This window comes from Aspergillus costaricaensis, assembly GCF_003184835.1.
Source record: "Aspergillus costaricaensis CBS 115574 unplaced genomic scaffold BO79scaffold_53, whole genome shotgun sequence".
Lineage (NCBI taxonomy): Eukaryota > Fungi > Ascomycota > Eurotiomycetes > Eurotiales > Aspergillaceae > Aspergillus > Aspergillus costaricensis.
The window spans coordinates 1-26,026 of record NW_020291853.1 but is presented as its reverse complement, the minus strand read 5'-3'; the positions used below and the strand labels follow the sequence as shown (position 1 = coordinate 26,026).

The 26,026-nt window shown below is 50.3% G+C and overlaps 12 protein-coding genes and 2 non-coding genes across 14 annotated transcripts; 7 read left to right on the top strand and 7 right to left on the bottom strand.

Moving 5' to 3' along the window:
- The first annotated feature begins 437 nt into the window (after positions 1-437).
- Positions 438-509, top strand: BO79DRAFT_t256. The gene has a single exon. It is a non-coding gene; the product is annotated as a tRNA-Glu (tRNA).
- A 200-nt stretch (positions 510-709) lies between these two features.
- BO79DRAFT_66981 (uncharacterized protein) lies at positions 710-1,070 on the bottom strand (the record flags this gene model as incomplete). Its single annotated transcript, XM_025689577.1, has 1 exon — positions 710-1,070. A coding segment is annotated over exon 1 (161 nt), but the record flags the coding sequence as incomplete, so codon positions are not given.
- Positions 1,071-2,751, bottom strand: BO79DRAFT_66980 (uncharacterized protein). The gene is made up of 4 exons (XM_025689576.1): positions 2,375-2,751; positions 1,867-2,305; positions 1,616-1,810; positions 1,071-1,562 (listed from the first exon to the last, which is right to left on the bottom strand). Exons 1-4 carry the CDS (start codon positions 2,455-2,457, stop codon positions 1,272-1,274), a joined length of 1,008 nt encoding a protein of 335 aa, XP_025534378.1. The 5' UTR covers positions 2,458-2,751; the 3' UTR covers positions 1,071-1,271.
- A 3,720-nt stretch (positions 2,752-6,471) lies between these two features.
- BO79DRAFT_t254 lies at positions 6,472-6,543 on the bottom strand. The gene has a single exon. It is a non-coding gene; the product is annotated as a tRNA-Glu (tRNA).
- A 153-nt stretch (positions 6,544-6,696) lies between these two features.
- BO79DRAFT_182728 (SEC61-beta family protein) lies at positions 6,697-7,820 on the top strand. The gene is made up of 3 exons (XM_025680242.1): positions 6,697-6,846; positions 6,986-7,331; positions 7,392-7,820. Exons 1-3 carry the CDS (start codon positions 6,844-6,846, stop codon positions 7,424-7,426), a joined length of 384 nt encoding a protein of 127 aa, XP_025534377.1. The 5' UTR covers positions 6,697-6,843; the 3' UTR covers positions 7,427-7,820.
- A 65-nt stretch (positions 7,821-7,885) lies between these two features.
- On the bottom strand, positions 7,886-8,828 carry BO79DRAFT_291105 (HIT family protein; the record flags this gene model as incomplete). The annotated part of the gene is made up of 1 exon (XM_025688959.1): positions 7,886-8,828. The coding sequence occupies exon 1, from the start codon at positions 8,795-8,797 to the stop codon at positions 7,886-7,888; it is 912 nt and encodes a 303-aa protein (XP_025534376.1). The 5' UTR covers positions 8,798-8,828.
- Positions 8,829-10,175: 1,347 nt separating this feature from the next.
- On the top strand, positions 10,176-12,487 carry BO79DRAFT_248724 (sodium:solute symporter family protein; the record flags this gene model as incomplete). The annotated part of the gene is made up of 5 exons (XM_025685732.1): positions 10,176-10,327; positions 10,403-10,575; positions 10,628-11,144; positions 11,197-11,850; positions 11,911-12,487. Exons 1-5 carry the CDS (start codon positions 10,206-10,208, stop codon positions 12,485-12,487), a joined length of 2,043 nt encoding a protein of 680 aa, XP_025534375.1. The 5' UTR covers positions 10,176-10,205.
- Positions 12,488-12,654: 167 nt separating this feature from the next.
- Positions 12,655-13,900, bottom strand: BO79DRAFT_182719 (rhodopsin family protein). The gene is made up of 7 exons (XM_025680241.1): positions 13,745-13,900; positions 13,560-13,613; positions 13,415-13,448; positions 13,309-13,333; positions 13,217-13,249; positions 13,110-13,150; positions 12,655-13,041 (listed from the first exon to the last, which is right to left on the bottom strand). The coding sequence occupies exons 1-7, from the start codon at positions 13,773-13,775 to the stop codon at positions 12,846-12,848; spliced, it is 414 nt and encodes a 137-aa protein (XP_025534374.1). The 5' UTR covers positions 13,776-13,900; the 3' UTR covers positions 12,655-12,845.
- A 237-nt stretch (positions 13,901-14,137) lies between these two features.
- Positions 14,138-15,093, bottom strand: BO79DRAFT_211813 (dynein light chain DYN2). The gene is made up of 7 exons (XM_025683087.1): positions 14,961-15,093; positions 14,887-14,909; positions 14,803-14,836; positions 14,715-14,749; positions 14,643-14,669; positions 14,521-14,590; positions 14,138-14,472 (listed from the first exon to the last, which is right to left on the bottom strand). The coding sequence occupies exons 1-7, from the start codon at positions 14,989-14,991 to the stop codon at positions 14,408-14,410; spliced, it is 285 nt and encodes a 94-aa protein (XP_025534373.1). The 5' UTR covers positions 14,992-15,093; the 3' UTR covers positions 14,138-14,407.
- Positions 15,094-15,250: 157 nt separating this feature from the next.
- mrd1 (RNA-binding ribosome biosynthesis protein MRD1) lies at positions 15,251-18,576 on the top strand. The gene is made up of 4 exons (XM_025688958.1): positions 15,251-15,507; positions 15,603-16,358; positions 16,571-16,843; positions 16,894-18,576. The coding sequence occupies exons 1-4, from the start codon at positions 15,280-15,282 to the stop codon at positions 18,109-18,111; spliced, it is 2,475 nt and encodes an 824-aa protein (XP_025534372.1). The 5' UTR covers positions 15,251-15,279; the 3' UTR covers positions 18,112-18,576.
- Positions 18,577-19,103: 527 nt separating this feature from the next.
- abaA (transcription factor AbaA) lies at positions 19,104-21,576 on the top strand (the record flags this gene model as incomplete). Its single annotated transcript, XM_025681787.1, has 3 exons — positions 19,104-19,542; positions 19,597-19,773; positions 19,829-21,576. The coding sequence occupies 3 exons, from the start codon at positions 19,104-19,106 to the stop codon at positions 21,574-21,576; spliced, it is 2,364 nt and encodes a 787-aa protein (XP_025534371.1).
- Positions 21,577-21,948: 372 nt separating this feature from the next.
- Positions 21,949-23,225, top strand: BO79DRAFT_182709 (aldo/keto reductase; the record flags this gene model as incomplete). The annotated part of the gene is made up of 3 exons (XM_025680240.1): positions 21,949-22,284; positions 22,342-23,129; positions 23,199-23,225. The coding sequence occupies exons 1-3, from the start codon at positions 22,140-22,142 to the stop codon at positions 23,223-23,225; spliced, it is 960 nt and encodes a 319-aa protein (XP_025534370.1). The 5' UTR covers positions 21,949-22,139.
- A 188-nt stretch (positions 23,226-23,413) lies between these two features.
- Positions 23,414-24,280, top strand: BO79DRAFT_204435 (uncharacterized protein; the record flags this gene model as incomplete). The annotated part of the gene is made up of 2 exons (XM_025681786.1): positions 23,414-23,600; positions 23,681-24,280. The coding sequence occupies exons 1-2, from the start codon at positions 23,469-23,471 to the stop codon at positions 24,278-24,280; spliced, it is 732 nt and encodes a 243-aa protein (XP_025534369.1). The 5' UTR covers positions 23,414-23,468.
- Positions 24,281-24,413: 133 nt separating this feature from the next.
- On the bottom strand, positions 24,414-26,026 carry BO79DRAFT_211811 (putative protein phosphatase PP1 regulatory subunit Sds22). Its single transcript, XM_025683086.1, has 7 exons — positions 25,806-26,026; positions 25,679-25,710; positions 25,527-25,598; positions 25,161-25,457; positions 25,030-25,104; positions 24,561-24,963; positions 24,414-24,508 (listed from the first exon to the last, which is right to left on the bottom strand). The coding sequence occupies exons 1-7, from the start codon at positions 25,939-25,941 to the stop codon at positions 24,489-24,491; spliced, it is 1,035 nt and encodes a 344-aa protein (XP_025534368.1). The 5' UTR covers positions 25,942-26,026; the 3' UTR covers positions 24,414-24,488.

Genomic DNA, 26,026 nt, shown 5'->3' with positions numbered 1-26,026 from the left:
TCCATATCCCATCCCAGCAAGAACAAAACAAAAAAAAAAAAAAAAAAAAAAAAAAAAAAAAAAAAAAAAAAAAAAAACCCACGTAGTAACATTGATTAGTAGCCCCTCACTGCCACCGTACATGTAACTCTATTGAACTATACCTCATTGTAAAACGATAAGTACTACTCCCTCACTGCTGCTTTTAAACCCCCACACACCAATATTACAAAGTATCATATCTCCCAGAATTATTAATTGTGTTACTTTACATGCCTCTCTATCATAAATTCTCAATCATACTCTATGGAATGTATTGAAGTGGTATTATGATTAAGGGTAGTAGGAGTAGTAAATAGTAGACTAGACCCAGTACCTAGGAGTTCTTTTGCGATGTGGAGAGGAGAACTAAGTTTGTCCTACTTAGATTATAAGATCAGTCCCTTCTTCAACAATAATCCGATGTGGTGTAACGGCTAACATCGCCGTCTTTCACACGGCAGCTCGGGGTTCGATTCCCCGCATCGGAGATATCTTTTTCGTGATCTTTTGCTTCATTGTTTTTATTTGGAGAGGTCTCTCTCTCTCTGCTTGGCTCATATTCTCTGTCTTTGTGTGTACATAGTAGCCACTTGCTGTCGCGCTCGACTACCCGGTGCTCTGTTGATAGTTTAGTTATCTGTTTGCAGATATTTCATCGCCAATAAATGGGTGTAGGGCAGTAGGCTGGTTTGAGTAGTGTCTTTTGATTATCTCCAAGCAACAAGGCAAATTAATAACTACAGTACATAATGCAAAGTCGTGATATTCACATAATCGGGGGGTAGAGATATGTAGATATAAGGGGGAAATGATGATCAAAACGGAAATATAAGGAAAAAAGAATTTCATCAATGAGACGCGACTCGGCGCGTCATTGAGTAAGTAAGAGCGTGATGCGGGGAGGATGAACAGCCACTTCAGACAAAACTCCGAGGAAATCAACAAGGAAAGACAGTCGAAGGTTCGTAAGAAAAACCGAGCAACGCAGTAGGAGGTATCATATGGTAAATCCCGGAAACACGCCCAATCTTAGTATCCAAGCAGTAGTTCCACCTACTGGCGGACTATTTGCACAACTCGCTAACCTTTAAAAACGATATATCGCTCCATGAATAAATGTGCAGTGGTTAGAAATGTGGAAAAGAAAAAAGTCCCCCGATTTGCAGGTTTGCTGTTATTTTTAGTCTTCCTCTTTTTTTTTTTTTTAGTCGTTTTATTGTGTTTGGTTCATAACGTGGGGCTGAAGTCGCTCAGTCAATCATCATGCGATTCGGCACCTGGCCCGAGATGTTGGAAGACAACTCAGTTGTCTTCTCGTCCTTGTCGCGGGACTTCTTCTTATGCACGTGCTGCTTCAGACCCTTGTGGAAATTGTGCATGCAAATGCAGGCGTTGATGATCGTCAAAACGATCAAAAGAAGTGTGATCACAGCGAAGAATGTCAGAGACCGCCGGGCGGGCAGGTACTCTTGATATGTTTGAGGCTGGTACATGCGGACCAGCTTGAACAGGAAGTAGGCCATAGCCGCGAAGTATAGAAGCTGCGATACCAGTTAGAAGATATTCAGACCCAGTGAGGGATACTATAACGTACAATGACGATAATCATTCCGATCGAGCTCTCTCGCTTGACGAAGATCGCAGCGCAAACAAGAATGAGAATCGTAACGGGAATGGCAGCCGTTGTGAGACCGAATTCAACATCCGTCTTGTTCGTAACAATGACAAGGAACTGGACCGTGAAACCAAGGAAGAAGAAGAAATCGAACTTCAGCAGAGCGATATAGATCTAAAAAGCTTGTTAGCTGGGTTCGGGTCCCCACTTCGGCGGGCATGCAAAAGTACCTGATATGTAAGATACCGGCGCTTCATTCGCAGATCGGCGCTGATATGCTTGTAGATCGACCATGCAAATTCATCGTAGAGTTTCCAAGCGATAATCATCATCAGGACAGAGCCCATGGCAACAACGCACGGAATGATAATCAGAAAAGGCTCCGTTTCCCCCCACACGTCTACCGTGATGGCACTTTCAGCCACAAGCATTTCGATGGAGTCCTTGATCTGCTGGACTTGCACCGCTCCGTAAATCAGGAGACCGAGGTTGCACACGCACAGACCGATGACTTGAATGGTATTCTTGAGACGTAAAGCATCGTAAACGAGGATCAACTCATATATAAAACCGAAACAGTAGAGTGCCAAGAAGGTTGTTACAGTCTTTGAGGCAGTCGAGACTTCACCCTTGGGAAACAGTTGGATCTGGAAGTTTGCGAAGACATAACTATTCGTGCGGTAGTCAGCATAAGCACTCGGAAAGATTCAAATCAACGGTTATGAAGGCCACACTTACGACTCGAGGGCAAGGGTAATGATGGTCTGGACGAGGGTAACAATGCAAAAGGACCAAGTCCAGAGCGAGTTTGGCCGATACATCCTGTGTCGCTTTGGAGGATTCGGAGGAACATTCGTATACCCTTCTCGGGCACGGAAACCGCGTCTAAAAGATGGATCGAAAGTGCCCCCGAGCAGGGAGGCCCGCGAATTGTGGGAATAAATCTTGACGAAGTGCTCCGTTACGGAGCTAGTGTCCGTCGGAGGCTCAGGATCGGGATACAATATGACGGTTCGACCACCCGACGGCCGCGACAATATGGCAGAGGTAGAGGATCAAGGATACAGGTTCGCGAAGCGGGGAGGTGACAACCCCAAACTGTGCGGGTTGCGGCCGAGGCCTTGTTTTTGAGGTTGTCAGGAGGGGGATTTCAGGAGGTCGGGGTTCTCGAAGATGACGGGTTCTGGGAGGACGACGACCACTCGACGACAAGCGTATAAGCCACACCAAGCCACACTTAAGACGGGCTAACGGGGCGAGCGGAGGGTATCTTCGCCCGGCGACTGGCTCGCTGCAGGGTGAAGGAGGAGGATGAGAAAGTCTCGGGGGGGGAGAGGCCGTAGGATTGTTAAGCCGTGATGCGAATTGTCGTGTGTTACCCTTGGGCGGGGAGGCTTAGTCCGATGATCGATGGTTCGGGATTGGAGGGAGGTCTGTTGGCGTAAGGCTGAGCACCTGCGGACTCCAAACCAAGGCCCAGTGTCAGTCGGAGAGGGTGTTAGGGAGGGGAGAGAGAGAGACTGATGGAAGGAGAAAAAGAAAGAAAAGGGAATAAGGAGAAAAATGCTGTAAGAGATGAAAGGGGAAGAAAAACGAGTGTCGGGGGGAGGGAAGGAGGAAGTATGAATGTGAGAGGTGGAAAAGAAAGGCTGGGAGAAGAACGATGGAAGATGATGAGTGGAATGGGGGGGGAGAGAGAGAGGGAAAAACGGAGGCTGCTGTCAAGCTAAGCCCGAGATGTGAATAGTAGTGAACCAACTGACAGAAGAAGACAATACCAAAACGGATTGATTACTCACGCACTTTTTGGAGGAGGAGGAGAAGAAGAGGAGGAGCAGGAGGAGGGGGCTGCTTTCCGGTCGGGGGAGGCGTATGTGGCATCCAGGGTTCAGCTGGAAAGTCCAGACGCAGCAATGGAAGGGAAAAAAAAGCGGGAAAAGGCAAGTGATGATCACAAAAATCAGAGGAGGGTTGGACGATGCTCAAGACTAGACTAAACCCACACCTTACATGACAACCCAGGTTTAGTCGCAGTCAAGCATATAAGCGACGGTTTAACGGCAGAGCAAGTTGCGTTGGGGTTCACCCAATTGTGCCAGACTCCGTCCGTCCTGGGCCCCAATTTTTCTTCTTCTAATTTTATGATGGGTTTTATCATGGCGTTCGGCTTATACGCGGGATTAGCCTATCCTCCCCAATGAGCCAAGAAGCTTTTAATCTACCCACGGTAATTACGGGAGCACCTGGAACCATTCATGGGAAAATACTCTTCTTCCTCAGTCCTGAAGATCAAAAGAATATCGTCTTCGGCTTGCTTTCGCTGTGGCTGATTATCTTCTCTGTCCCTTTTCCCTCTCCTGGGCACTGACTGCTTCTGCTTACGGAGGAGCGATGAGTGTTTGTTGTGGTGATAAAATTAAATCCTTCAATTCGGTGTTGTTGTTGTTGTTGATTTGTTGTTATTCGTTATTCCCGGGTCTCAGAACTGGATCCCGTGCCTGGGCTAAACTCGACAGAGAAAGGAACTAGACTCGATTGTCTCCTGAATTCGTCGCGTCGCAGTGGGTCGGACCCATGGACCGGCTGCCTTTTGAAACTGGGTTCCCGATTACGATATTATTAACCCTCTAGTAAAATGCCGCGCGTTACCTCTAATTCTCAAGCCCTATTATTACTTGACTATCGTAGCTCCAGAATTCTGTGTGCACTTACTCGCATCTTGCCCCAAACAGGCGGCGCATCCGAGCTATACACAGTCCATCGTAGTTAACTATCACGCTGCTTGCCGAGATACCGATCAAAAAGTTATTTCCAATTTGTTGGGGCATTCAAAGATCGCATTGATTCGGGGAGAATTTCCTACCCAATCATTGAATAATCTTGATGCTTCAAGGTATCAGATCTGTCCAAAGATTAAATGTACTATTAGCAGAGTGCAGCAGTTCTATACCGTACACACATCATGGCAATGGATGTGGGGGATTGTCAAAGTTCACAAGTGGCGGAAGAGCTGCAAACCAACGGCTCGCAAGAAAGTATAAAATAGGCAAGCATTGGGAATCGGGGGCGGCAGGAGATCCATATCTATAAGAAGGAAAACACGTAGAATGCGATCTACATGAGAATAATCCACGATCATTTCATGGAGGTACACATGCCCACTGTACGATTTCTTTGACCAAAATTCATAAAAAAAATTTTATTCACCATATCTGAATTGTTGTACACCATACAAGCCAGAAAGATCCCGCTTCCAAAAGATCTAGGACTAGGATGTCTTAGGCAACCATTCCACTGTTTACCAATTAGTTATCTACAACAGTCAACAGTATGCAGACTAGATAAACACTGCACCGAACTACCTCCCCATCGAGACTAGCGCGCGTCAGACGGGCTTCCCTTTGCCCCGGAGATGGAACGGGGCCAGAATTGGGGCCAAAAATTGTGGTGGCCGGCTCAGATCAGACCAGATCCGTGGCTCAGCTTCCTGAAACCTAGCACAATGTGCGGTGTCACTCGTGTGTGCATGGCAGCCTCTGCAGGGTCAGCAATGCATGGTTCAGCCAGGTAATCAAGAGAAAGAGGTATGCATCTCTGCCTTGCTTCTGCATGAACCATGAACCATGAACCATCTGGAAGAGATCCAGGTCGACAGAATTTTGCCTTAGGCAGACGCATAACGACATTTAAGCCTCTTCTCACGCCGGTTTACGTACCCATCTAACCTTATTGTCGGGGTGGACGCCAAACCGACGAATTAGCTAGACTTGATAACGTGTATCTTCAAAGAGCACAAATACTCCATCTACCTGGGAACCTCATTGAATTATTCCGGAGACTCCGGTCTCACCATAATGCAAGCACAAGCACCAATGCAGTTCTCAAACCAAGGTGCTGAAAGCCACAGGTCTGTGAGCCCATCAAGTCTTCTAAGATAGTGGCGTGTGGCTATTTTAGTGCGCATTTCGCTTACCCTTGCTGCTTGCTCCATGTGCCATTCGACGTGCTTAGTGCGCCTCGGTGAAACAACGGCATTGTGGGAAGTACCCAAGATCTTCCGCCGTCACAGATTTGCAGTATTGCTATGGCGACACAGGTCATTGAAGGTCCGAGTCTTCTCTACGCTTTACAGCTTATACACTCTAACCGGCCGAGTGAAGAATCCGTTCTAATTGGTTGTCATGTCAGGAGAACTCTTCCAACGGCTGTCGCGTCTATGTGGCTGCCTGCCAGCGGTCCTGGAATGGCATCCATGGGCCGGATCTCTGCCGGTTCAACTTAAGAGTGAACCTTCCACGTGAGTGGCGGGTAGACAAACGAGTCTGCTCCGCAAGAATGGATAATTCAACCGCGCGAGACTGAACTGCTCCACAGTGTTTTCAGGGACACGCATAGGGCTCGTGGTTTTGCCCCTTTTAGCCGTAGACTAGACTATCCGTCCCTAAAGCATCACTTTGTCGGAGCTGACCTGCCTGATTGTGGAGTGGAGTCAAGATCGGATCCAAGGTTCTGGATGGCGCACAATGTATCTAGCAGTCTACAAACTTCGGACCTTGGATCGTCACAACCTAGCAGCTTCAAGGTCTAGAATTTGCAGTGGAGAGCGATGGAATGGAGGGAACCGTAGGCCAGTGGTGCTCAGAGCCTTATTTCGTAATCGATCAAGCTACATAGTAGTTTCGAAGTCGAAGAAACTACTGATGCCAGAGACTAGCTTAGCTATCAGTAAAAATTATGTTATGTGGCAGAGAGTCAGACAGACAGACAGGTCCATCACACATGAGAAGTTAAGAGGGAAGGAAGAAAGAAGACAAAAAAAAAGTTGAAAAAGAGAACTCCGATGCGGGGAATCGAACCCCGAGCTGCCGTGTGAAAGACGGCGATGTTAGCCGTTACACCACATCGGACTTGTTGTGAAAGAAGCACCCAACTTATGTTATATAAGCTAATTTCTCAAAGTATAGCTCTTGGCATTACCGTAAATGACGGTACCTTCCGCCAGCTGGAAATCGTGAGCGTGGCCTCTTTCTGGCATCTCGCGACCTCACCTCCCGGACCTCCTACCAGTATCTCCTCCTCTTCTACTTCTCAGCCGACTCCTTCCCTCTTCATCGGCCAATTGCTTCCGTGCTTCTTGTTGTCATTATTGTTTAATTCAGCTTCACTTTCTTTGATTCTTATCTTCTTGAATCTCCATATTCGTCAAAATGGTGAGCACCCTTGTCCTGCCGATCCTCTTGGTGGCTATCGTTGTCTCCCAAGCGAATTGGACCAAACCATCGACGAAATATGACAACTTCAGTCAATTAAACTAAGAGCAACCTCATCTAACGTCTCTATTCTCTTCAGGCCTCTCCCCGTGCTGCTTCCCCCATGACCTCCGGTGCTGAGTCCGGTCCCGACTCCAAGTCTGCTGGCGCTGGCACCGGCGCCTCTGCTGTCTCCTCCGTCAACCGCCCTTCCTCTCCCACTCCTCCTGGTGGTCCCCGGGCTGCTCTGCGTCGTCGCGCGGCCGCTGACCACAAGGAGTCCCTCCGCAATGCCAGACCCAGCTCGACTCGCGCCGCCGGTGCTGGTGGCTCCTCCGGCACGATGCTCAAGCTCTACACTGACGAGAGCCCCGGTCTGAGGGTCGACCCCGTCGTTGTCCTGGTTCTCAGTCTGGGCTTCATCTTCTCCGTCGTTGGTCTCCACGGTAAGTGTTGTTCACGAGCAGTCTTCGAATGATTCAACGATCTCTAACGCGCATATCCAGTCATTGCCAAGATCACCCGCAAGTTCTCCGCATAAGCCGCTGAAATGCGACTTGTACTCTCGTCTTGTTGCTGTCTCCTGATTCTATAATACGTGATATGTCTGGCTCGTGTCGAATGATTCGGGGTCGCGCGCGAGATCAGCAGCGCGAGGATCAAGCGAGGCCAGCGAATCCATCATCCAACCTTTTGCCCTTCGATACATATACCCCTGGTGTCCCTTGCCTCTTTCTTGTGTGTGCTGGTAGTGGGGAAGGCACATGTCGATCTTGTGCTTCTACAATTGGTCCAAATCTATCTGCAGTATAGGATGGAACAATAATCGCTATAAAAACATGCCGTGCACTTGTGCCCATCAACAATTAATGGAGAGCCTAGTTCCGTGAAGAAATGCGTTTTGTGTAATATAGTGCTTGTCAATGAAAAACGAGACCCGTGGAAGCGAAGCCTGTCCCAATCCTTATTTTATAATCCCCACAACCACTCTCCATATCCCTCATACTCCCCGCGCAGCAATCACCCCCCGAATCTCCCCAGCCCTCCTCACCAACTCCTCCACATCCTCCACCCCTACCTCCGGCCCAGGCAAAGAACTCACATACCCAGGATACACCTCCCGAAACACCTCCCTCTCCCCACCCCCATCCTCCTCCCCCTCCCCATAAACCGGAACCAACTTAACATGCGCATAATCCACCTCCAACCCCTCAAACACCATCCCACACCTCCCCACCCCCAACGCCTCCATCAACACCCGGCCAACCGTCCACGCCGCCCCCACCAATCCCTTATATTCCTCCTCCCCAAGCGCAAATATATCACTCCCCAAATGCCTCCGCGGCACTAACACCGTGAACCCGGGGGTGTTCGGGTATGGCGTGAGGAACGCCACGTGGGACTCATCCTCCCAGATGCGCCATTGGGGGTGCTCCGTGCCGCGGATTATGTTCGCGAAGAGGTTGGTGTCTGTGGATGGGCCGTGGAAGGTGTAGTTTGGGGTGGAGAGGGTGTGAGTAGTGATGGTGTTGGCTAGGTGGGTTAGTTGGGCTGAGGGCATGCGGGGGCCGGACTTGGATGTTATGTAGCTGGGGTTGTTGGGGTGAAAGGACGTTTCGGGACTTAGTATAGGCGTCCAGGTGTTTGGTGAGGGGAGGCCGTGGAGCGGGAGGAGGGAGATGGTCCTGTTGCCGGAGGTTATTAGGGCGATGCGGGGGGTGTGGTACGTTTGGCTTAGGGCGGGGGTTATGGTGCGGAGGGTGAGGAGGGTGGTGGTGAAGGTGGATTTGGGGAGGGAGAAGAGGGTGGTAGTGGTGGTGGTGGTTAGGGTTGCGAGGGTGTGGCCTGGGGTTGTTGGTGTGTGGGAGAGGCTGATGGTTAGGTCGTTCGTGCGGTGGATTTCGGTGGTCATGGTGGTTTTGGTGTGGTGGTGATGATGTTGGTGGATGGGTTGGTACTGGGTGTGGTGTGCTGTAGATGTTTATGAGATGGTCCCTTATTAGTGGTTATTACTAGTAACCACTTAGTGCTGATGTTATAGTTGCTTGGTGAGTCATGCGAGGTTTACTAGCAGTGACTAGACTCATTGTATACTGTGGTGATGGGGTGATGGTACTAGCAGTATTCAGATCATGACGGTGGTGCTGTGTCAGTCTAAGAGGGTTAGTAGGAAACTCAGTACTAGATCGTGTATATATATATATATATACATGGTGTGGATCTAGATCACTGATTATACTGGGGTAGGTTAATGGTAAATTTATATCATGCGCACCCCAATCGTGAATTGTCATCACATTCAGAATTTCATCAGTACTCGGTAGTAGTATCGAAATGTACAAGCGATGTATATTATGTGCACACACCTGCCAAATAGACTATGATCCAATGGCATGAACTAATATATATCATGCAAGTCAATCCACATACCAGGAACTTAACAGCCTAAGGTGAAGTACACGTGGGTGACATATCCACAAGCAAGGCCTGCCCTACGCAGTACGCACAGTACTGAGATCTGGCATACATCAGATAAAGGCAAGAACAGTTGCCCCTACTCAGACACCCACCAATTACAGGAATCGAAAAATGATGGAAATTCCCCGGCTTCCAAGACCAAGAGCAGTGGGGAAGACCCCCAAAGCATTAGTAGCAGGATCGAGTAAGTAAACTAAGTAACTGATAGAGCGCTATCATCAAGGCTGCTCCCTATAAAGCCATAAACTCTTGGCAAAGAGAAAGGCTGCACCAACACACCAATCCATGACTTCGCTGACATCCTTATCTGATAGTCTACGGTTTCTTATCATCGTCCGCTCCCAACTCGGACCAATGGGCGTCATTGCGCTGACCTCCGCTGATAAGAAGCATTTCCGCCTCGCCAATAAGCTGCCCGGACCCGATACGTTGATAACCCACTTGGGGGTTCGGCTGTTGATTTTGTTGCAAAGAAAGTGGAGAGGACATGGGATAATCCATGTGTATGCTTATGGAACTGTGGAACGATGGCACTTACTCGATGACTCGGTACTAAACTCACCTGCAGCTAGTCCACATTACGAAACGGCCACCAGGAGTTGCTCTTATCAGCCACTCGCTTCCCCAGGCCTGACTCCTCGGATCCAATGATATTGGACCGGTAGTGATTCATTCAATATGAATTTACCGCCGATCACCAGCGTGTCTGCGAGGTCGGAGATTTTTCAAGGGTCCCGTGCCTTATATGTTCTTGCACCTGCCGCCATGCTCAGGACATTGTCTCCTTCAGTCATTGTCCAGCCATAGCAAGACATCGTTTCGCGTGTTCAAACACTGCCAACATGTCTTCAGACACAGTCACATTCACAGCGCCTCTCTCGCAAGGGTTTGGCTATGGCATCATCATTGGTCTGGGGTTTGCCTTTGCCCTGCTTATGATCTTCATCACCTGGGCTTTGAAGCGGTGTGTAGTCTAGTCCCTTTCCAAACATGTCTTTTCTTCAAGTATTGGGTCGTGGGACTAATAGGTCTTGTATAGATACCAGAATGAAGTGCAGACATCGGAAATGTTCTCAACGGCTGGAAGATCAGTCAAGTCGGGCTTGGTTGCCGCGGCAGTCGTCAGTAGTTGGACATGGGCTGCAACTCTTCTTCAGTCGACCACTGTGGCCTACGAATACGGCATATCGGGTCCTTTCTTCTACGCATCAGGTATGTACAGCCAACAGCAACACGCTGAAGATATTCTGACTAGGTGATACAGGTGCTACGGTCCAAATCATCTTGTTCGCTACCCTGGCCATCGAGCTCAAGCGCAGGGCTCCAAATGCGCATACCTTCCTTGAAGCTCTTCGTGCTCGATATGGAACAGTCGTGCATGTTGTTTTTATCGTCTTCTGCCTGATGACCAACATTCTCGTTACCGCCATGCTGCTGACTGGTGGTTCTGCCGTCTTGACGTCTCTCACGGGGGTTAATACAGTTGCTGCCTGTTTCCTCCTGCCGATTGGTGTCGTGCTCTATACACTATTTGGTGGCATCAAGGCGACATTCATCACGGACTACATGCACACCGTTGTGATCATTGTCGTCATCTTCATCTTCGCATTCTCTGCCTACGCGACTAGCGACAAGCTTGGATCTCCGGGAGCTGTCTATGATGCACTAGTAGCAGCATCGAAACTTCACCCAGTTGAAGGCAATGCCGAGGGAAGCTATCTGACCATGAGGTCAAAGGAGGGTGGCATCTTCTGGATTATCAATCTGGTCGGCAACTTTGGGTACGTTAGCCACCACACTTCCGCATCAATTGCTTGCTAATGAATGCAACAGTACCGTCTTCCTCGACAACGGCTACTACAACAAAGCCATTGCCGCGAGCCCTGTGCACGCTTTCCCCGGATATGTCATTGGTGGTCTTTGCTGGTTCGCGATTCCCTGGCTGTGCGCCAGCACTTTGGGCATGACTGCTCTCTCCTTGGAGGGCACTCAACGCTTGAGCTCCGACGACGTCACAGCCGGTCTCGTGCTGCCCTTTGCTGCCGTCAAGCTTCTCGGCTACAGCGGCGCAGTTTGCACGACAATCATGATCTTCATGGCAGTCACCTCCGCTTTCTCCGCCCAGCTGATTGCCGTCTCATCCATTTTCACCTACGATATCTACCAGGCCTACATCGACCCATCTGCCAAGGGCAAGCGTCTCGTCTGGGTCTCGCACATGACCTGCGTGTTCTGGGCCATCGCCATGGCCGGCTTCTCCACCGGTCTTTACTACGCTGGTATTGGAATGGGTTATCTCTACCTGTTGATGGGCGTGATCATCTCCTCTGCAGTCTTCCCCGGCGCCATGTCCCTCATCTGGAAGCACCAGAACTGGATTGCAGCAGCCGCCTCGCCACCCCTCGGTCTCGCCGTCTCCCTTATCGCTTGGCTCGTGACAACCAAGAAACAATACGGCATCCTGACCGTCACCACGACAGGCGCAAAGTGAGTCCACCCCAACATTTCCTCCCTCCAAACAACAAACTAACAAATCTCCTGCCCCAGCTACCCAATGCTCGCCGGCAACGTCGCCGCCCTCCTCAGTCCCGTCGTCTTCTCCCCAATCCTCACCCTCATCTTCGGCTCCCAAAACTACGACTACGGCACCATGCGCGCCATCCGCCGCGTCGACGACGCCGACGTTGCCGCTGCCGCTCACATCGACATCGAGCTCATCCCCGGCGAAATCAATACCCAGTCCGCCGCCCAGGAGGAAGAAGAAACGCGCAAACTCAACCGTGCTGCTCTCTACTCCCGCACCTTGACCATCTTCATGGTCCTCTGCTTCCTCATCCTCTGGCCCATTCCTATGTACGGCAGCTCGTATGTCTTCAGCAGGAAGTTTTTTACGGGTTGGGTTGTTGTCGGTCTGATTTGGCTGTTCTGTACCACTTTCGGCGTGGTTATTTTCCCGCTGTATGAGGGCCGGGAGAGTATTGTGAGAACGGTGAGGATGATGGCGTTGGATATTACGGGGAAGAGGGGAAGAAGAAAGGGGATGATTGTGGGGGAGATGACGAGTGGGGATGTTTCTGGGGTGCAGACGCCTGTGATGGAGAAGAAGGAGGTTTTGGAGAAGTAGGACAGTCAAGTTGTGAAGGCTTGGTTATCCTGTTGATGAGATATGTGTTTGATGTCAGGATTTGTTGGGTCTGGGATGGTTATGATTGGTTTTCTTCATTGGTTTGGATATATACCCCATTCGTTACTGTATAATGTTGAGTTCAAATAGTATGATAATATGAGTTCATATAATATGCAACCTATTACAGAGAATAGAGCGGATTCGATACAATACATGCACGATAGCTAGTAAGCTAAACACCAGACACAAGGGCAGCAAGCAAGCAAGCAAGCAAAAGGTATTTGATAAATACAGACAACAGACCATCAACCCATCATAATACATCATCAACGAAAACAAGAGTCAGAAGTAATCATCACTTATACACATGGTTCTGCTGCTCTGCCTGCTGCTGCGGCGGCGCTACCACACCCCCGGACGCCTGTGGAGGTGGGCCTGAAGCCTGCTGCGGGGGATAGAAAGGTGCACCGCCGCCATAGTACGCCTGTGGTAATTGGCCTGGTACGACACCCGGAGGTGGTCTCGTCTCTGGTGTGATATCAGGGCGGTCGCTGCGATTTGATATTAGTTTCTCTACTTTCCCTTCCCTTTTCACTGGGTTGGGGTGGGATGGAGTTACCGTAGATCCTGCGTGAAGCGGCATGTATAGCAGGTTACTTCCTATGATGACATTAGATACACTCCGAAATACATATAGATTAGGATGAAAATGATATATCAACATACCTTATACTTGTGTGTTGCGAGAGGGATGACAGGCTATATGGGGAAATACGGTCAGTTTAGTCCGGCGGCATGCGGACGGGGGACATGATTACAATGAAGCAGACGGTGAACCACGGCCTAGATGTTAATCATCATCCATTAACATACAACTCCCAAACAAATCCTCCTTCAAAGGGAATTAGTGAGGTATAAGCTTACCATCTCGTCAAACAATGACCATTCCAATGTTGGCCTAGATTTAAAAGTAAGACGGGTCAGTCAATAATCGAGTAAATTATTGGTTGGGTCAGGAACCAGAGCTAAAATTAGCAGTCAGGATTGTCAGGGTCCAAGGGACTCATACAGTTATAGCAGAATGCGCGGACATTCTCGTATCCTTCTAGCATGGACGTGAACTCTGTATACCTTTGGTGTTAGTTTTGGCATCTTTCTTGTTGGTTGGGGGTGGGTTCTTGTGGAATCGATATCCATAAGGGTCGTCGCCTCGGTCGGTGGAGTAGGAGAGAAGGGAGTAGATAAGTCACATACCATGTGTTCCGAAGGTGATGCAGATGGCCATGTTTATGGCTTTGGAGTGCTCTCAGGATGAACAAGGGGTGGGTTGGTTTATTCTAACTAAGGAGGTAATAAATGACAGGAATCGGGATCGCGTTGGATCATGTAATGCGACGTGTAGAGGGATAGTAACATTGGCAGCAGCCCAAGTTAATGGGAAGGGGGAGGCAGCCATATAATAGACTGGTTGGGGCTGACGTGTGGCGCTGTGGCTTGGCGCGGGTTGGCACTTGGCGTTCCGCACTCGGCGGTGTCGTTGCGTTGCTGGGTGTGCATTATATATTTACTATAGTAGTAGTGATGGTTGGCAGTGTATCCTGCATGCTGGGAAGCCTACGTGTCTACGGTGCAGCACTGCAGTAGTTCTGCGATTGGATCAACTTGTATTCACTACTAGGATATTTTGAAATGATTAACAAAGAATTGGAATCAAGTAGCAGGTAGATGCGCGGAAGAATCACCGCCGCGTTGTGCCCTCGAGGCAAACCCCGCAGCATTTTGTTCGGGACCATATGGCTGCATTTCCTTCCAGCGCTTGCATGGGACCTTTCACTGCACGTTACTTCTGCTTGAATTATCCGAAAAAGGTTATAGACTTCGCTTGGGCGAATCAGACCGGGGTCTGCGGTCGTATGTTCATTGGGTCTTGAAAAGGAGAATGGCGCAGTGCCCGAGGTAGAAGTAGATGAAGTGTTTCGTCTCTGCTCGAAAGTTAGCATTACTCCTGATGCCCTGGCAACGTCACTCACCATGCGTGACGAAGCTGCCAAAGTTCCTCCCGACGACACAGTGCCATGTCGCACCCTTGCGCGAATCGAACTGTGGATTGTGAGCAATGAGCTGTGATTCGCATACAGTGCGCAGTGCTGACCTCTCGCTTGATGTATTGAGCAATATCCTATCGTCGTTAGCAATGGTAACTAACAGAAAACGCCGAACCTACCTTCTCAATGTGGTACTTGTCCATTGCCTCAATTGCTATCCATCGTATTAGCTCCCCTTTTCCAGGTGACCCGTAGGGCTGACCATACCAACTTCAACAGCCTCCTGCTGCATATCCTCCGTCTGCCATGCTGTGAGCATAATCCTTATTTACCTCCAGCAATTCCTCTTACCATATCGACGGACTTGATCTGCGCTGAACGGTCATGTTAGCCATCGTTTGACGATGCCGCGTTCGGGGACTTACCCTCAAGCTTATCCTTCTTTTCGCTAGCCATTTTGCTGGACGTGGATGAGGAGTGTAGTAATAGGTTAAATGAGCAAAGATTCACGACACGGATCACCACTTTAAATTTAGTGTACAAAGACGTCCCACGAAGCCCAATGGAAGTATTGGGAATCAACATTGCCGGCTGCGCGCAATGGACGCCGCCCGGATCACGCACGGGCCAGGCCGCTCTCCTCACCGCCCTCGGCACTATAAGGAAGCAAAAAAAAACATTCCACCAAAAATTTTTCGAACTTTTTCTTTCCAAACTATTTCAGTGGCACACATTGTCACAATCATGGAGAGCACCAGAGTATTTGTCTCTGGCCTTCCGCCAACCTTATCTGATGATCAATTGAGGAAGCACTTCGCTACTCGCTTCCAAGTTACAGACGCTCATGTATTGCCTAAGCGCAGGATTGGCTTCGTGGGCTTCAAGAGCCATGAGGCGGCCCAGCAGGCTGTGTCTTACTTCAATAAGACTTACATGAAGATGTCCAAAATCTCAGTAGACATTGCTAAGCCGGTATGTGCTCTACTCCCTATCCACACTTGCTTTGTTTCTTTTGTTTTCCCCGCTGACAGTCAAGGTGGTCTTGTGACTGACCAGTAATCTTGTAGATCGATGCCGAACCCACTCGCAAAGCTGGAAAACATGATAAGATATCTGCAGGCGATGCCGCAGATACTTCCCTCAAGCGTAAACGGGATGGCGAAAACGCCCCGCAAGACGCTCGCTTGCAAGAGTATCTCTCTGTAATGCAACATTCTAAGACCAAGACATGGGCAAATGATGATGTGCCCAGGCCGCTGGAGCTTGACTCACCTGCAGAACAACCCGCTGAAGTAGAGGAGCAACCTCAGGAGCTTACCTATGCACAAAGGAAGAAGGCAAAGCTTGGCGATGACCATGATCACTCTCAGGAGATGCACACAGCTGATCGCGAAGCTCATGGATCACCCGAACCCATGGTGGTAGACCACAGTGGGGAGGGCAACGCCGAGGCACCGGCAGAGCAGGATGATACTGTCGCCGAGACCGAGGCGCCAGCTGTTTCGGATGCGGACTGGCTCCGCTCCAAGACAAGTCGCCTTCTGGGTCTGCTTGATGAGGAAGAGCAAGCGGATTTCGACGCTGCTGCGCAGCATAAGGAGTCTGCAGCTCTAGAAGAAGCAGAGGATCCGGCTGCTGACTCTAGGGATGCCCAGATTGTCGCTCCTGCTGCGACCGAAGCCAAGACGGTTCAGGAGCCGCAGGTCGACACGAATATCGAGAGCATTCGTTTATCTGCACGTCTGTTCGTGCGGAACCTTGCTTACGACACCTCAGAGTCAGATCTTGAACCGCTATTTTCTCCTTTCGGACGAATTGAAGAGGTTAGTAAATCCATGAGTTTTGTTTCTTGCCATCCACGACCCCCTACCCAGCTCAATGATGATCGTCCTGATAGGGACATCAGATGCAAAGCACATGATGTTACCAGGAAAGAGTATTTTAGTAGATGCCTCTTGTTATCTGAAGAGCTACACACCTTAATATTGCTGCTTGATTCACTCATTAGTTATTTGAATTATGCTAATGTGCCTAGATCCATGTGGCTTTCGATACCAGGGTTAATACCAGCAAGGGGTTTGCCTACATCCAGTACCTCGACGCAGATGCAGCCGTAGAGGCCTACAAGAATCTCGACGGAAAGCACTTCCAAGGCCGCTTGATGCATATTCTGCCAGCAGCCGCGAAGAAGACTTACAAGATTGATGATGCTGAGCTGGCGAAGCTGCCTTTGAAAAAGCAAAAGCAAATTAAAAAGAAGATGGATGCCTCGTCTTCCACGTTCAGCTGGAACTCTCTTTACATGAACGTGAGTAGCTCGCACAATAGCCGCCAGTACCATACGCTAATAAATTGCAGACCGATGCCGTTATGTCTTCAGTAGCTGAGCGACTTGGTGTTTCCAAAGCAGATCTATTGGATCCTACTTCATCTGACGCTGCTGTGAAGCAGGCTCACGCTGAAACCCACGTAATTCAAGAAACGAAAGCTTACTTCTCAGCTAATGGGGTTAATATTGAAGCCTTCAAGCAGCGGGAGCGTGGAAACACTGCTATCCTTGTAAAGAACTTTTCGTACGGCGTCAAGACTGATGAGCTCAGGAAAATGTTCGAACCATTCGGGCAAATAACGAGGTTACTCATGCCCCCTAGTGGAACGATAGCTATCGTTGAGTTTTCGAGACCAGATGAGGCCCAGAAAGCTTTCAAGGGACTTGCCTACCGGAAACTCGGAGACTCTATCTTATTCCTGGAGAAGGCTCCCAAGGATCTGTTTGATGCTGCAGCCGTGCCACAGAAGGCAATCATAGAGACTAAGGCCGTCTCTCAAGGCTTCTCCACCGCTGACACTTTCGCGGCAGATGAGGTTGATGACCTTACGCCCACTACAACCCTCTTCGTAAAGAACCTCAACTTTGCTACTACGACACAGAGTTTTGTGGACTTATTCCGGCCACTGGATGGCTTTGTGTCTGCTAAGATCAAGACTAAGCCCGACCCTAAGCATCCCGGACAAACGCTCAGCATGGGTTTCGGTTTCGTGGAGTTCAGGTCGAAGGCTCAGGCCCAATCTGCGCTTGCCGCCATGAATGGCTACAAGCTTGATCAGCATGAACTGGTAGTTAGGGTGTCTCACCGTGGAATGGATGCGGCTGAAGAGCGGAGGCGTGAAGATACCGCGAAGAAGGTTGCGGCCAGAAGGACGAAGATCATCATTAAGAACTTGCCGTTCCAGGCCACCAAGAAGGACGTTCGGTCACTCTTTGGAGCCTATGGGCAACTGCGCTCTGTGCGGGTTCCTAAGAAGTTTGACAGATCGGCTCGCGGTTTCGGTTTTGCGGATTTTGTAAGCGCTCGCGAAGCGGAAAACGCTATGGACGCGTTGAAGAATACCCATCTTCTGGGCAGAAAGCTGGTCCTGGAATTTGCAAACGAGGAGGCGATCGATGCCGAGGAAGAAATCAAGCAGATCGAAAAGAAAGTAGGGGAACAGATGGACAGGGTCAAGCTACAAAAGCTTGCCGGGCCTGGGCGCAAGAAGTTCACTGTAGGGGCCCAGGACGGCGAAGAGGACTAAGTCCCTGCTCTTTCTCCCTGTTAGTAGGGACAGACAATAGCAATGGTACGATTTTGATGTTTATATCCCTTGCGTCTCGGACACTGAGCATGGACTGCGGACGCAGGTTAAACACGTTCCTGCGGCTGTCAACACGTACATACGCGCGCGTCCTGCAGAGTTACCCGTCCGCTCGTGCAGTGAAGTCTTTCATCCGAGTCTATTCCTGTCATCCCATCCCGGGTTCCTTTATCCTCGCCGATTCAAGGCTTCTTACCCTTAACTCCTTATACACCTAGTTGCTCGAACCCTGGATATCCAAGTGAAGACTAGTTGGTCCTGGGATTGTCCAATTTGTCCAGGCCATACATTCCAACATGATCTACGTAACCACCTCTTACATTCCACTCCCGTGGCACTGGACGATGTCGTTGGCCACTGCTCATTCCAGAGAATGGCCATTGCCACGGACTTGGACGTCTAGCTGCTCCAAAACGTATCTCAAATTAGCAGTCACTGCTTGTCTCGTGCACTAAAACCTCCGAGGAGCAGCTTACTGGTTCGTGCTCAGGGAGCATCCCTTGCATGGGTCTTCCGCTTGTTCCCATCGTGCAGTTCCTTTCCTCCTGATTTGCTCGGACACAGGATCTTCCTTCGTTCATAGCTCGACCTGGACGCGTGAAGCTTGGGAGGAGATTCCTTTCCCCGCCTTGAACAGTTGACATAGCCCTTGGAGGGGTGGTGTATCAACGAGCAGCGTGATTCAGCTATGCCACTAGGCCTCCCTCTCCAGGGAGAGTAGTGGTTTCCTATAAACACCATGCTCTTCGCTCCCACATTCTCTCTCCCAATTCTTACATTCTCTCCAAGCATCTACGTTCTTGATCGCTGGTTTGTGACTACTGGGTTCTTTGGTACGGCGGTAGTAAGCATTTTGCTGTCCTCCATCACCCTCCTCTTTGGCATTCTCTGTCATTCTTTCCCAGAGTCAATCCTCTCCGGTGGTCCGCTCGATGGCGCACTGGCAAACGGGGTGTATTGTGCCTCAACACCAGTCAGCTCTTGAGAGCATCGGTGCCCATACGGACAGGGCCCTGCAGAACACCTCTGGGAACGTCCAGACATACTCTGACAACCTAGCCGACAGCAGCACTGTTGGTCGTGACGACCAGCTGCAGCAACTTGCCTTCAAGTATCCTCAACCCCCAGTTCCAACACATCCAGTGCCCACTGTTCCCACCACCCTTCAGCCCCCTCAGAACCTCCGGCTCCAGAGCAAGAAGCTCCGGCGCCTGCATTCATTTGGGCCCAGCCTAATCGGTCCTCGTAGCAGGCCCAGAAGCTATCTCAGGTCCAGCAAGTATCTGGAGTACAGGTCCCGTCCTCGTCGAGACACTGGCAAAGATGGGGAACCGGTATGGTCGGACGAGCTTGAAGACGCGTTTCAACAAGGTGAGAAAAACAATCCATTAGCTGCACGACATATGAGTACTAATGTTGTGATAGCTCTCGAGGCGAATCCGCCAATGGGCAGACGGAAATGGTCAGAGCGAGGAAAGTCATATGGTCGAAATGAGCTCATTGCTGAGTTCATCTACAAGAAAACTGGTAAACGAAGAACTCGAAAGCAAGTCTCCAGCCACCTCCAAGTCCTCGACTCGTTCCTCAAAGGAGACCCCGATTGTAAGTGGCAAAGCCAAGTATACTAAAGTCGGACCGAGCTAATACAAGTGTCTAGGGGAGCGACTCGTACGAGAAGAGGCGAACGTCCGCTCGAACAACCAACATCCGCCCGCTGGTCCAAGATGGGGGCCTGCCATGGATCCTCCCTTGTCAAGTCATTATGGCACTCACCTCCACCCCACCTATCATGACCCTATGAGACAGGCCTATGGAGAACTGCCGCCTACCCCGTTTTCCATGAACGCCAGCTGGCCCGAGAGCAACTTCAGTACTATCCAAGGCCTCGGGTTCGGTATGTGGGTAAACGAGCCAGACAAGAACGATCGTATTGAGGACGCGAGCCATATCTACAGTCGCCTTCAAGACGACCAGCGGCATCCGGTAGCGCCGATCTCTTTGAATGAGATCAGAAACTGGCAAACATCCTTTCCTTACCTCAATTCGCTGATGGCGAATTCCAATGGATCATTGGACTGCGACATTATCCTAATCGAATCCAACCTGAAGTTGATGGATGACTTCCCGGCTGCTCGCTCTAAACTCGGCATTCACTTGGAGTTAGACTTCGCCCAGGCTAGTGCGGCTGGAGTGCCGATCCTTAGCGAGATGGAGAATTGGTCCTCCAAGATCTACATGTATGAAAATGGCCAAGAGATCTATCAAGGCCGGCAAGAAGTTGCGAGGCCAACGCACACCGCGACGCACACCAAGGTGAAGCCTCACTTTGAATCCAAATGGTGGGCGAATCGCTTCACCAAGCTCACGCAAGATCAAAAGCTGGCCGAGGATGCTGGACACCATGGCCACGAGCAAGCTCGGGAGTTCCTCCGCCACCTGACCGTAGTTCAGGAGATTCGAGCTATGACACCCTACAGCTCGCGGAGAATGTCCAACCCCTACTCTGGACATTCCGTAAGTGAGAAAAAGAGGGTGGCAATCATTCTCTGGAAATTCCGACAGACGCTGCCCCGCGACGTAGTTGGCACTACAACATGGCGTAGAGTGGTTTCGTCGGATCGAATCCCTCATGCAAGCCCCAAAGCAGCGACGGGCATCGATCTCCCTCCCCCAATGTCGCTTGCTGACTCCATACTCCTGAACCGGCCGGGCCCTAACGTTTACCATCAACCCCAGCCGCACGAACTCCTTCACAACAATGGAGTTTCCCAAAACCCTTGGCCTCTGTATTCAACAGGCCAGGAGAGCGTTGCACAAATGTTCAACGCACCTTTTGATTTCATGAGTCCCCTTCCCAAGCAAGAAGACCGCCTTAACGATAAGATCGCCGTGACCTTGGGTCTCGATGGCTTCCCAAGCCTCCAATCACATGATATCAGCCAGCCGACCAGCCTCAACGGGCCCAACAGTGGCACAAGCATTCTTAGCATGCCAGAAGTTCCTTTGTCGCATTCCTCTCATGGTCCATACAGCCTTGAGCATGACAGCCACTATGTCCACAGCCAGCCACTTGGGGTCAATGTGCACGACAACAACGCCCTGCTGAACGGCATGCTGGTGACGAGCGCACAGTCTATCGACGATATGAACAACAGCCAGGCATCCTGGATGCCACCAACCACCGCAATGTCTGGGGACATTCCCGGCAGCCACTACCCGCACATTGGCTTCCCGTCATCCGAGCACCACGTTGCGGTGCCCCGTGAGCCAAATCCAAGCCACAGCTATGACTTTATGCCCGAGGAGCTCGATAAGTGGCCGAGCAGCCTGCCGACCGATATGAATGGAGGAGCGCATGAGCACGCGCACTCTTATACCGCGAGTAATACAGTACAGGCCGTTTAATGACAGGCCGAGCGAGACTACTTAATGATAATTATGGCGAAAAAAGTATTCTTAATAATGTGATGGGCCGGTTAATCTTCGATTCGTATGCAGTGTAAAATAATGGCAGGATACCTTTTACAATGTTTATTCATTATTTCTTAACAAAATACCTTCGTTTACACCTAGAACTACGTAGTAAATATTATTCCCCAAGTTGTAAACACAGTACTCCGCAGTGGTAGAACCAAAATTAGGGTCAAGTGGCGGCATTTAGCCGGCAGATGGATGCATTTAGCCGGGCCCGACTTTGGATGGCATCCGGCCAGCCCTTGGATAAGTTACTACCCCAACTCAATACAGCCGCCACAAATTCATTTAGCCTCCAATGCCGCTATCTGTGCCGTGTATGGCGCCTCCAGTGGATACGCGCAATGGATTTGAGTTCATAATGCCATGACCGAGGGGCAGTTACTTATTACCCCTCCAAACCTTCCCTTCCTCTCCCTTCATCCCCCCTGATCCTACTTTGACCGCGTCTCTATACCTTGTCTCAACACGACCTTGTTACTCCTTCAATCACCATGGCCTCTCCCACAGTCAAGCTAAACAGCGGCTACGACATGCCCCTCGTGGGCTTTGGTCTCTGGAAGGTGAACAACGACACCTGCGCTGACCAGATCTACGAAGCCATCAAGGAAGGATACCGTCTGTTTGACGGCGCCTGCGGTACTGCTCCCCCCATAAAACACAACCAATATTTCCAAACTAACACATGAAATACAGACTACGGCAACGAAGTCGAAGCCGGCCAAGGCGTCGCGCGGGCCATCAAAGACGGTCTCGTCAAGCGCGAAGAGCTCTTCATCGTCTCCAAGCTATGGAACAGCTTCCACGACGGCGACCGCGTAGAACCCATCTGCCGCAAGCAGCTCGCCGACTGGGGCATCGACTACTTCGACCTGTACATCGTGCACTTTCCCATCGCGCTGAAATACGTCGACCCTGCGGTCCGCTACCCGCCGGGGTGGATGTCCGAGAACGATAAGCTGGAGTTCGGCAACGCCACGATCCAAGAAACCTGGACGGCGATGGAGTCGCTCGTGGACAAGAAGCTCGCTCGCAGTATCGGTATTAGTAACTTCTCTGCGCAGCTGGTCATGGATCTGCTGCGGTATGCGCGCATTCGTCCTGCTACGTTGCAGATCGAGCATCATCCCTACCTCACGCAGACCAGGTTGGTCGAGTATGCCCAGAAGGAGGGGTTGACCGTTACGGCGTATAGTTCTTTTGGACCGTTGAGTTTCCTCGAGTTGAGCGTGCAGAATGCGGTGGATTCGCCGCCGTTGTTTGAGCACCAACTTGTTAAGGGCATTGCGGAGAAACATGGACGCACGCCGGCGCAGGTGTTGTTGAGGTGGGCCACGCAGAGGGGTGTGGCGGTTATTCCTAAGAGTAATAATCCTCAGCGGTTGAAGCAGAACCTGGAGGTTACCGGGTGGGATCTGGAGGAGGACGAGATTCGGGCTATTGCTCAGTTAGATCGCGGGTTGCGGTTCAATGATCCCTTGGGAGTGAGTTTTATCCCCCTTTTTCTTCCATTGTATCAATATGTGGAAATGTTTACTAACTTGGAATCACAGTACGGACTCTACGCTCCTATTTTCTAAACGACCCAGCTATGAGTGTACATACGATATATGAATACATAACCAATCTTGTAGATGTTATAACTTGATGCATGTGACATGGTTGTAGATAGATCATAGATAAGATAAACCCGCCAAGACCGCATCGCGATAACCAACATTTCTCCATCCCATCCATCCATCTCCCATCATCCACTCACCTTAACAACCACTCCTTCAATACCAACCCAAATACCAACCTCAGTCCCAATAAACAAGAAAAAAATGACCCTAAAACCCCTAACCAGCAGCATCCACATCAAAACGCACCCAGCCCCGCGCTCCCTCTCCGAAAGCAAACTCATTCTCTCCGCACTCCAGAAATTCGGCGAAGTCGTGACATTTCGAAATCTAAAAGTAATCCCCTTTCCCCTCTCCCCTCTCCCCTCTCTCACCAAATAACCAAACTCAATGCTAATGCAAGTAACGATGGATAGTACGACCCCACAAACACATCCCCCAAATCCGCCCACAATACCATCGCCATCTTCGAGTCCGCGGCCGCGGCGTCTTCGGCCATTGCGGCGTCGCCGATTACTATCCCTGTACAATCTCAAACACAAATACCAACTCAATCGCAAAGCCAGAGTCTAGAGGGAAGAAATGATGAATCTACCTCCCACACACCCTCCGTACCATCACAATCACAGTCACAATCACAACCACAATCACAATCCCAAGGACCGACCCTAACATGCACGATCCAACCCTCACGACATAACCACGTCTCGGCGATGACGCGCAACCCATACCATACGTTCTTCTATGTGGATAAGGAAAGCCATATGTATAAGGATCTGGTGAAGAGTGGGATACCGTTGGATTATTTGGCGGATGGGCCGATGAGGAGGAAGGCGCATGTGCCGGAGCGGGTGAAGAGGATGCTGGATCGGGATGTGTGGAGGTTTGGGGGGAAGAGTTTGATGGGGTTGTATCGGTTTGGGGTGGAGAGTGAGGGTGAGAGTGGGAATGGGATGGAAGGGCAAGGGGAGAGGGAGAGGAAGGATGGGGAGGGTGAGGGTGAGGGGACGAAGTGATGTGATGTGAAGTGGGTTGATGATTGTATGATTTGTGTCCATTTTTCCTCTGTATAATAGGGTGGGTCGGTGGGGTTGTACATGTATGTATAGCGGGCTACGTACGTCACTTCGTTTATTGTAATTCTAATAGGTGATGGGTAGGTGGGCGGGTACATTAATAGCTATGGATGAGGTTGATGGCATGTAAGATGAAGAAATCGTTCCCTTACACAACGCGGATATACGCTACGTTTCGTTAGCATCTCTAAGCGTCAACAGATAAAGGAAGAAGACTTACTCGCGTCAACCTGCATGATATGCGGTATCGCCAACCGCACCTTATTCCGATACAATGCTGGCGCTCTCGTCTGTAGCGGGTTGCCCTCAAAGTACACCGTCTGGAGTTTCTCCTTGTCCCGGAGTTCGCGCTCCACTTCATCGAAGCTCGACAGTTGGTTGTTGGACGCCCACAGCTCCTCCAGATTCTTCAGATGAGACACATGTTCCAGCTTGGACACCTGGTTGTTGGAAAAGTCCAGCACGCGCAGCGAGGTGTTCTCCTCGAGACCGCTAAGGTCGGTGATCGCATTATGGGACACATAGAGTTCCTCCAGGTTCTTCAGGTTCGAGAGCCCACTGATACTCGTGAGACGGTTCGACTGGATAGAGAGGATGCGCAGGTTGGAGAGGCCATCGAGGTTCTATCATCACCGCAGTCAGTCAGCCAACGCACATCACACCCAAGACTTACAACGCAACCGACGTACCTTCAATTCCGTGATCTTATTCTTCCCCAGCCACAGCTCCTCCAACGCCTTCAGATTATCCAGATTCTCAATCTCCTGCAAGCAGTCAGAACGATACCCCAACAAACATCTCAAACACATCCAAAACCCACCCGAATCCTATTCGCCCCCAGCTCCAGATTCCTCAACGACGTAAACGTCTCCACCCCCTCTATCTTCGAGATCTTATTCTGCACAAAATACAGATCCGTCAACTTGACCAAATGCGAAATATTCTTAACATGCTTAATCTTATTGAAGCTAAGATCCAAGCTGGTCAAATTCTCGAACTCATCAAGTCCCTTCACATGCGATATCAGGTTATCGTAGAGATCGAGTTCCGTCAACGACTTGGCAACTTCCGTGGGGAATTCGATTCGTGTGATTTGATTCTGTCGGAAACATAATCTCTGCATCATCCACCGTTCAATTAGCACTGTATCGCGCGACCACACAAATACTGGGTATCATCGCTATACCTTCACCTTGGGAAACCGCTCCAACCGCAACGCCGGAAGCGAAGTTATGCGACAGTGAACGAGGTCGATTTCCTGATGCGAGGCGTGTTAGTTAGCTGGCTGTGTCCATCAATCAACGAACGCGTCGCGTCGGAAGAAGTATCAGCGTATACCTCTGCGTCTGGGTCCTCGTCCTCCAATAGATCTGCACACAAAACCCAACCATCAGTATATTGTCCTTTGTATCACCGGTATACCACGCCACAGCATCCCGGGATTCATGGATGTTGATTGACATACCCTCATCGGCCTCGATCTCCTCCACAGGCGGCGCATCCGAGTCCGAGTAATCGGGGTCTTCTAGGGCTTCCGGGTTCGTGATCGTGGCTTTCGGTTCGACCCGTAGCTTTCCGTCCCAGCCGTTTTTGTCCTTCATGTTGAGCGATGGGGTGTGGGCGTGTGTGGGCGTGTGTGTGTGTGTGTGTGTGTGTGTGTGTGTGTGTGTGTGTGTGTGTGTGTGT

Excerpts from the sequence above, each read along its gene's own strand:
- mrd1 (XM_025688958.1), top strand. The coding sequence starts at position 15,280 with ATGGAGAGCACCAGAGTATTTGTCTCTGGCCTTCCGCCAACCTTATCT. Across the intron at positions 15,508-15,602 it reads CAGTAGACATTGCTAAGCCG|ATCGATGCCGAACCCACTCG; the intron begins GTATGTGCTCTA and ends GTAATCTTGTAG. Across the intron at positions 16,359-16,570 it reads CTTTCGGACGAATTGAAGAG|ATCCATGTGGCTTTCGATAC; the intron begins GTTAGTAAATCC and ends TAATGTGCCTAG.
- BO79DRAFT_211813 (XM_025683087.1), bottom strand. The coding sequence starts at position 14,991 with ATGGCTAGCGAAAAGAAGGATAAGCTTGAGG. Across the intron at positions 14,591-14,642 it reads CTCAATACATCAAGCGAGAG|TTCGATTCGCGCAAGGGTGC; the intron begins GTCAGCACTGCG and ends CACAATCCACAG. Across the intron at positions 14,473-14,520 it reads TGGCAGCTTCGTCACGCATG|AGACGAAACACTTCATCTAC; the intron begins GTGAGTGACGTT and ends ACTTTCGAGCAG.
- BO79DRAFT_182719 (XM_025680241.1), bottom strand. The coding sequence starts at position 13,775 with ATGGCCATCTGCATCACCTTCGGAACACATG. Across the intron at positions 13,334-13,414 it reads GGTCATTGTTTGACGAGATG|GCCGTGGTTCACCGTCTGCT; the intron begins GTAAGCTTATAC and ends ATTAACATCTAG. Across the intron at positions 13,151-13,216 it reads TCGCAACACACAAGTATAAG|GAAGTAACCTGCTATACATG; the intron begins GTATGTTGATAT and ends ATGTCATCATAG.
- BO79DRAFT_66980 (XM_025689576.1), bottom strand. The coding sequence starts at position 2,457 with ATGTATCGGCCAAACTCGCTCTGGACTTGGTCCTTTTGCATTGTTACC. Across the intron at positions 2,306-2,374 it reads ATTACCCTTGCCCTCGAGTC|TTATGTCTTCGCAAACTTCC; the intron begins GTAAGTGTGGCC and ends CCGCACGAATAG. Across the intron at positions 1,563-1,615 it reads TCGGAATGATTATCGTCATT|CTTCTATACTTCGCGGCTAT; the intron begins GTACGTTATAGT and ends CTGGTATCGCAG.
- BO79DRAFT_211811 (XM_025683086.1), bottom strand. The coding sequence starts at position 25,941 with ATGAAGGACAAAAACGGCTGGGACGGAAAGCTACGGGTCGAACCGAAA. Across the intron at positions 24,964-25,029 it reads ATAAGATCACGGAATTGAAG|AACCTCGATGGCCTCTCCAA; the intron begins GTACGTCGGTTG and ends CGGTGATGATAG. Across the intron at positions 24,509-24,560 it reads TATCATGCAGGTTGACGCGA|CGTATATCCGCGTTGTGTAA; the intron begins GTAAGTCTTCTT and ends AACGAAACGTAG.
- BO79DRAFT_182728 (XM_025680242.1), top strand. Across the intron at positions 7,332-7,391 it reads CTCCGTCGTTGGTCTCCACG|TCATTGCCAAGATCACCCGC; the intron begins GTAAGTGTTGTT and ends GCGCATATCCAG.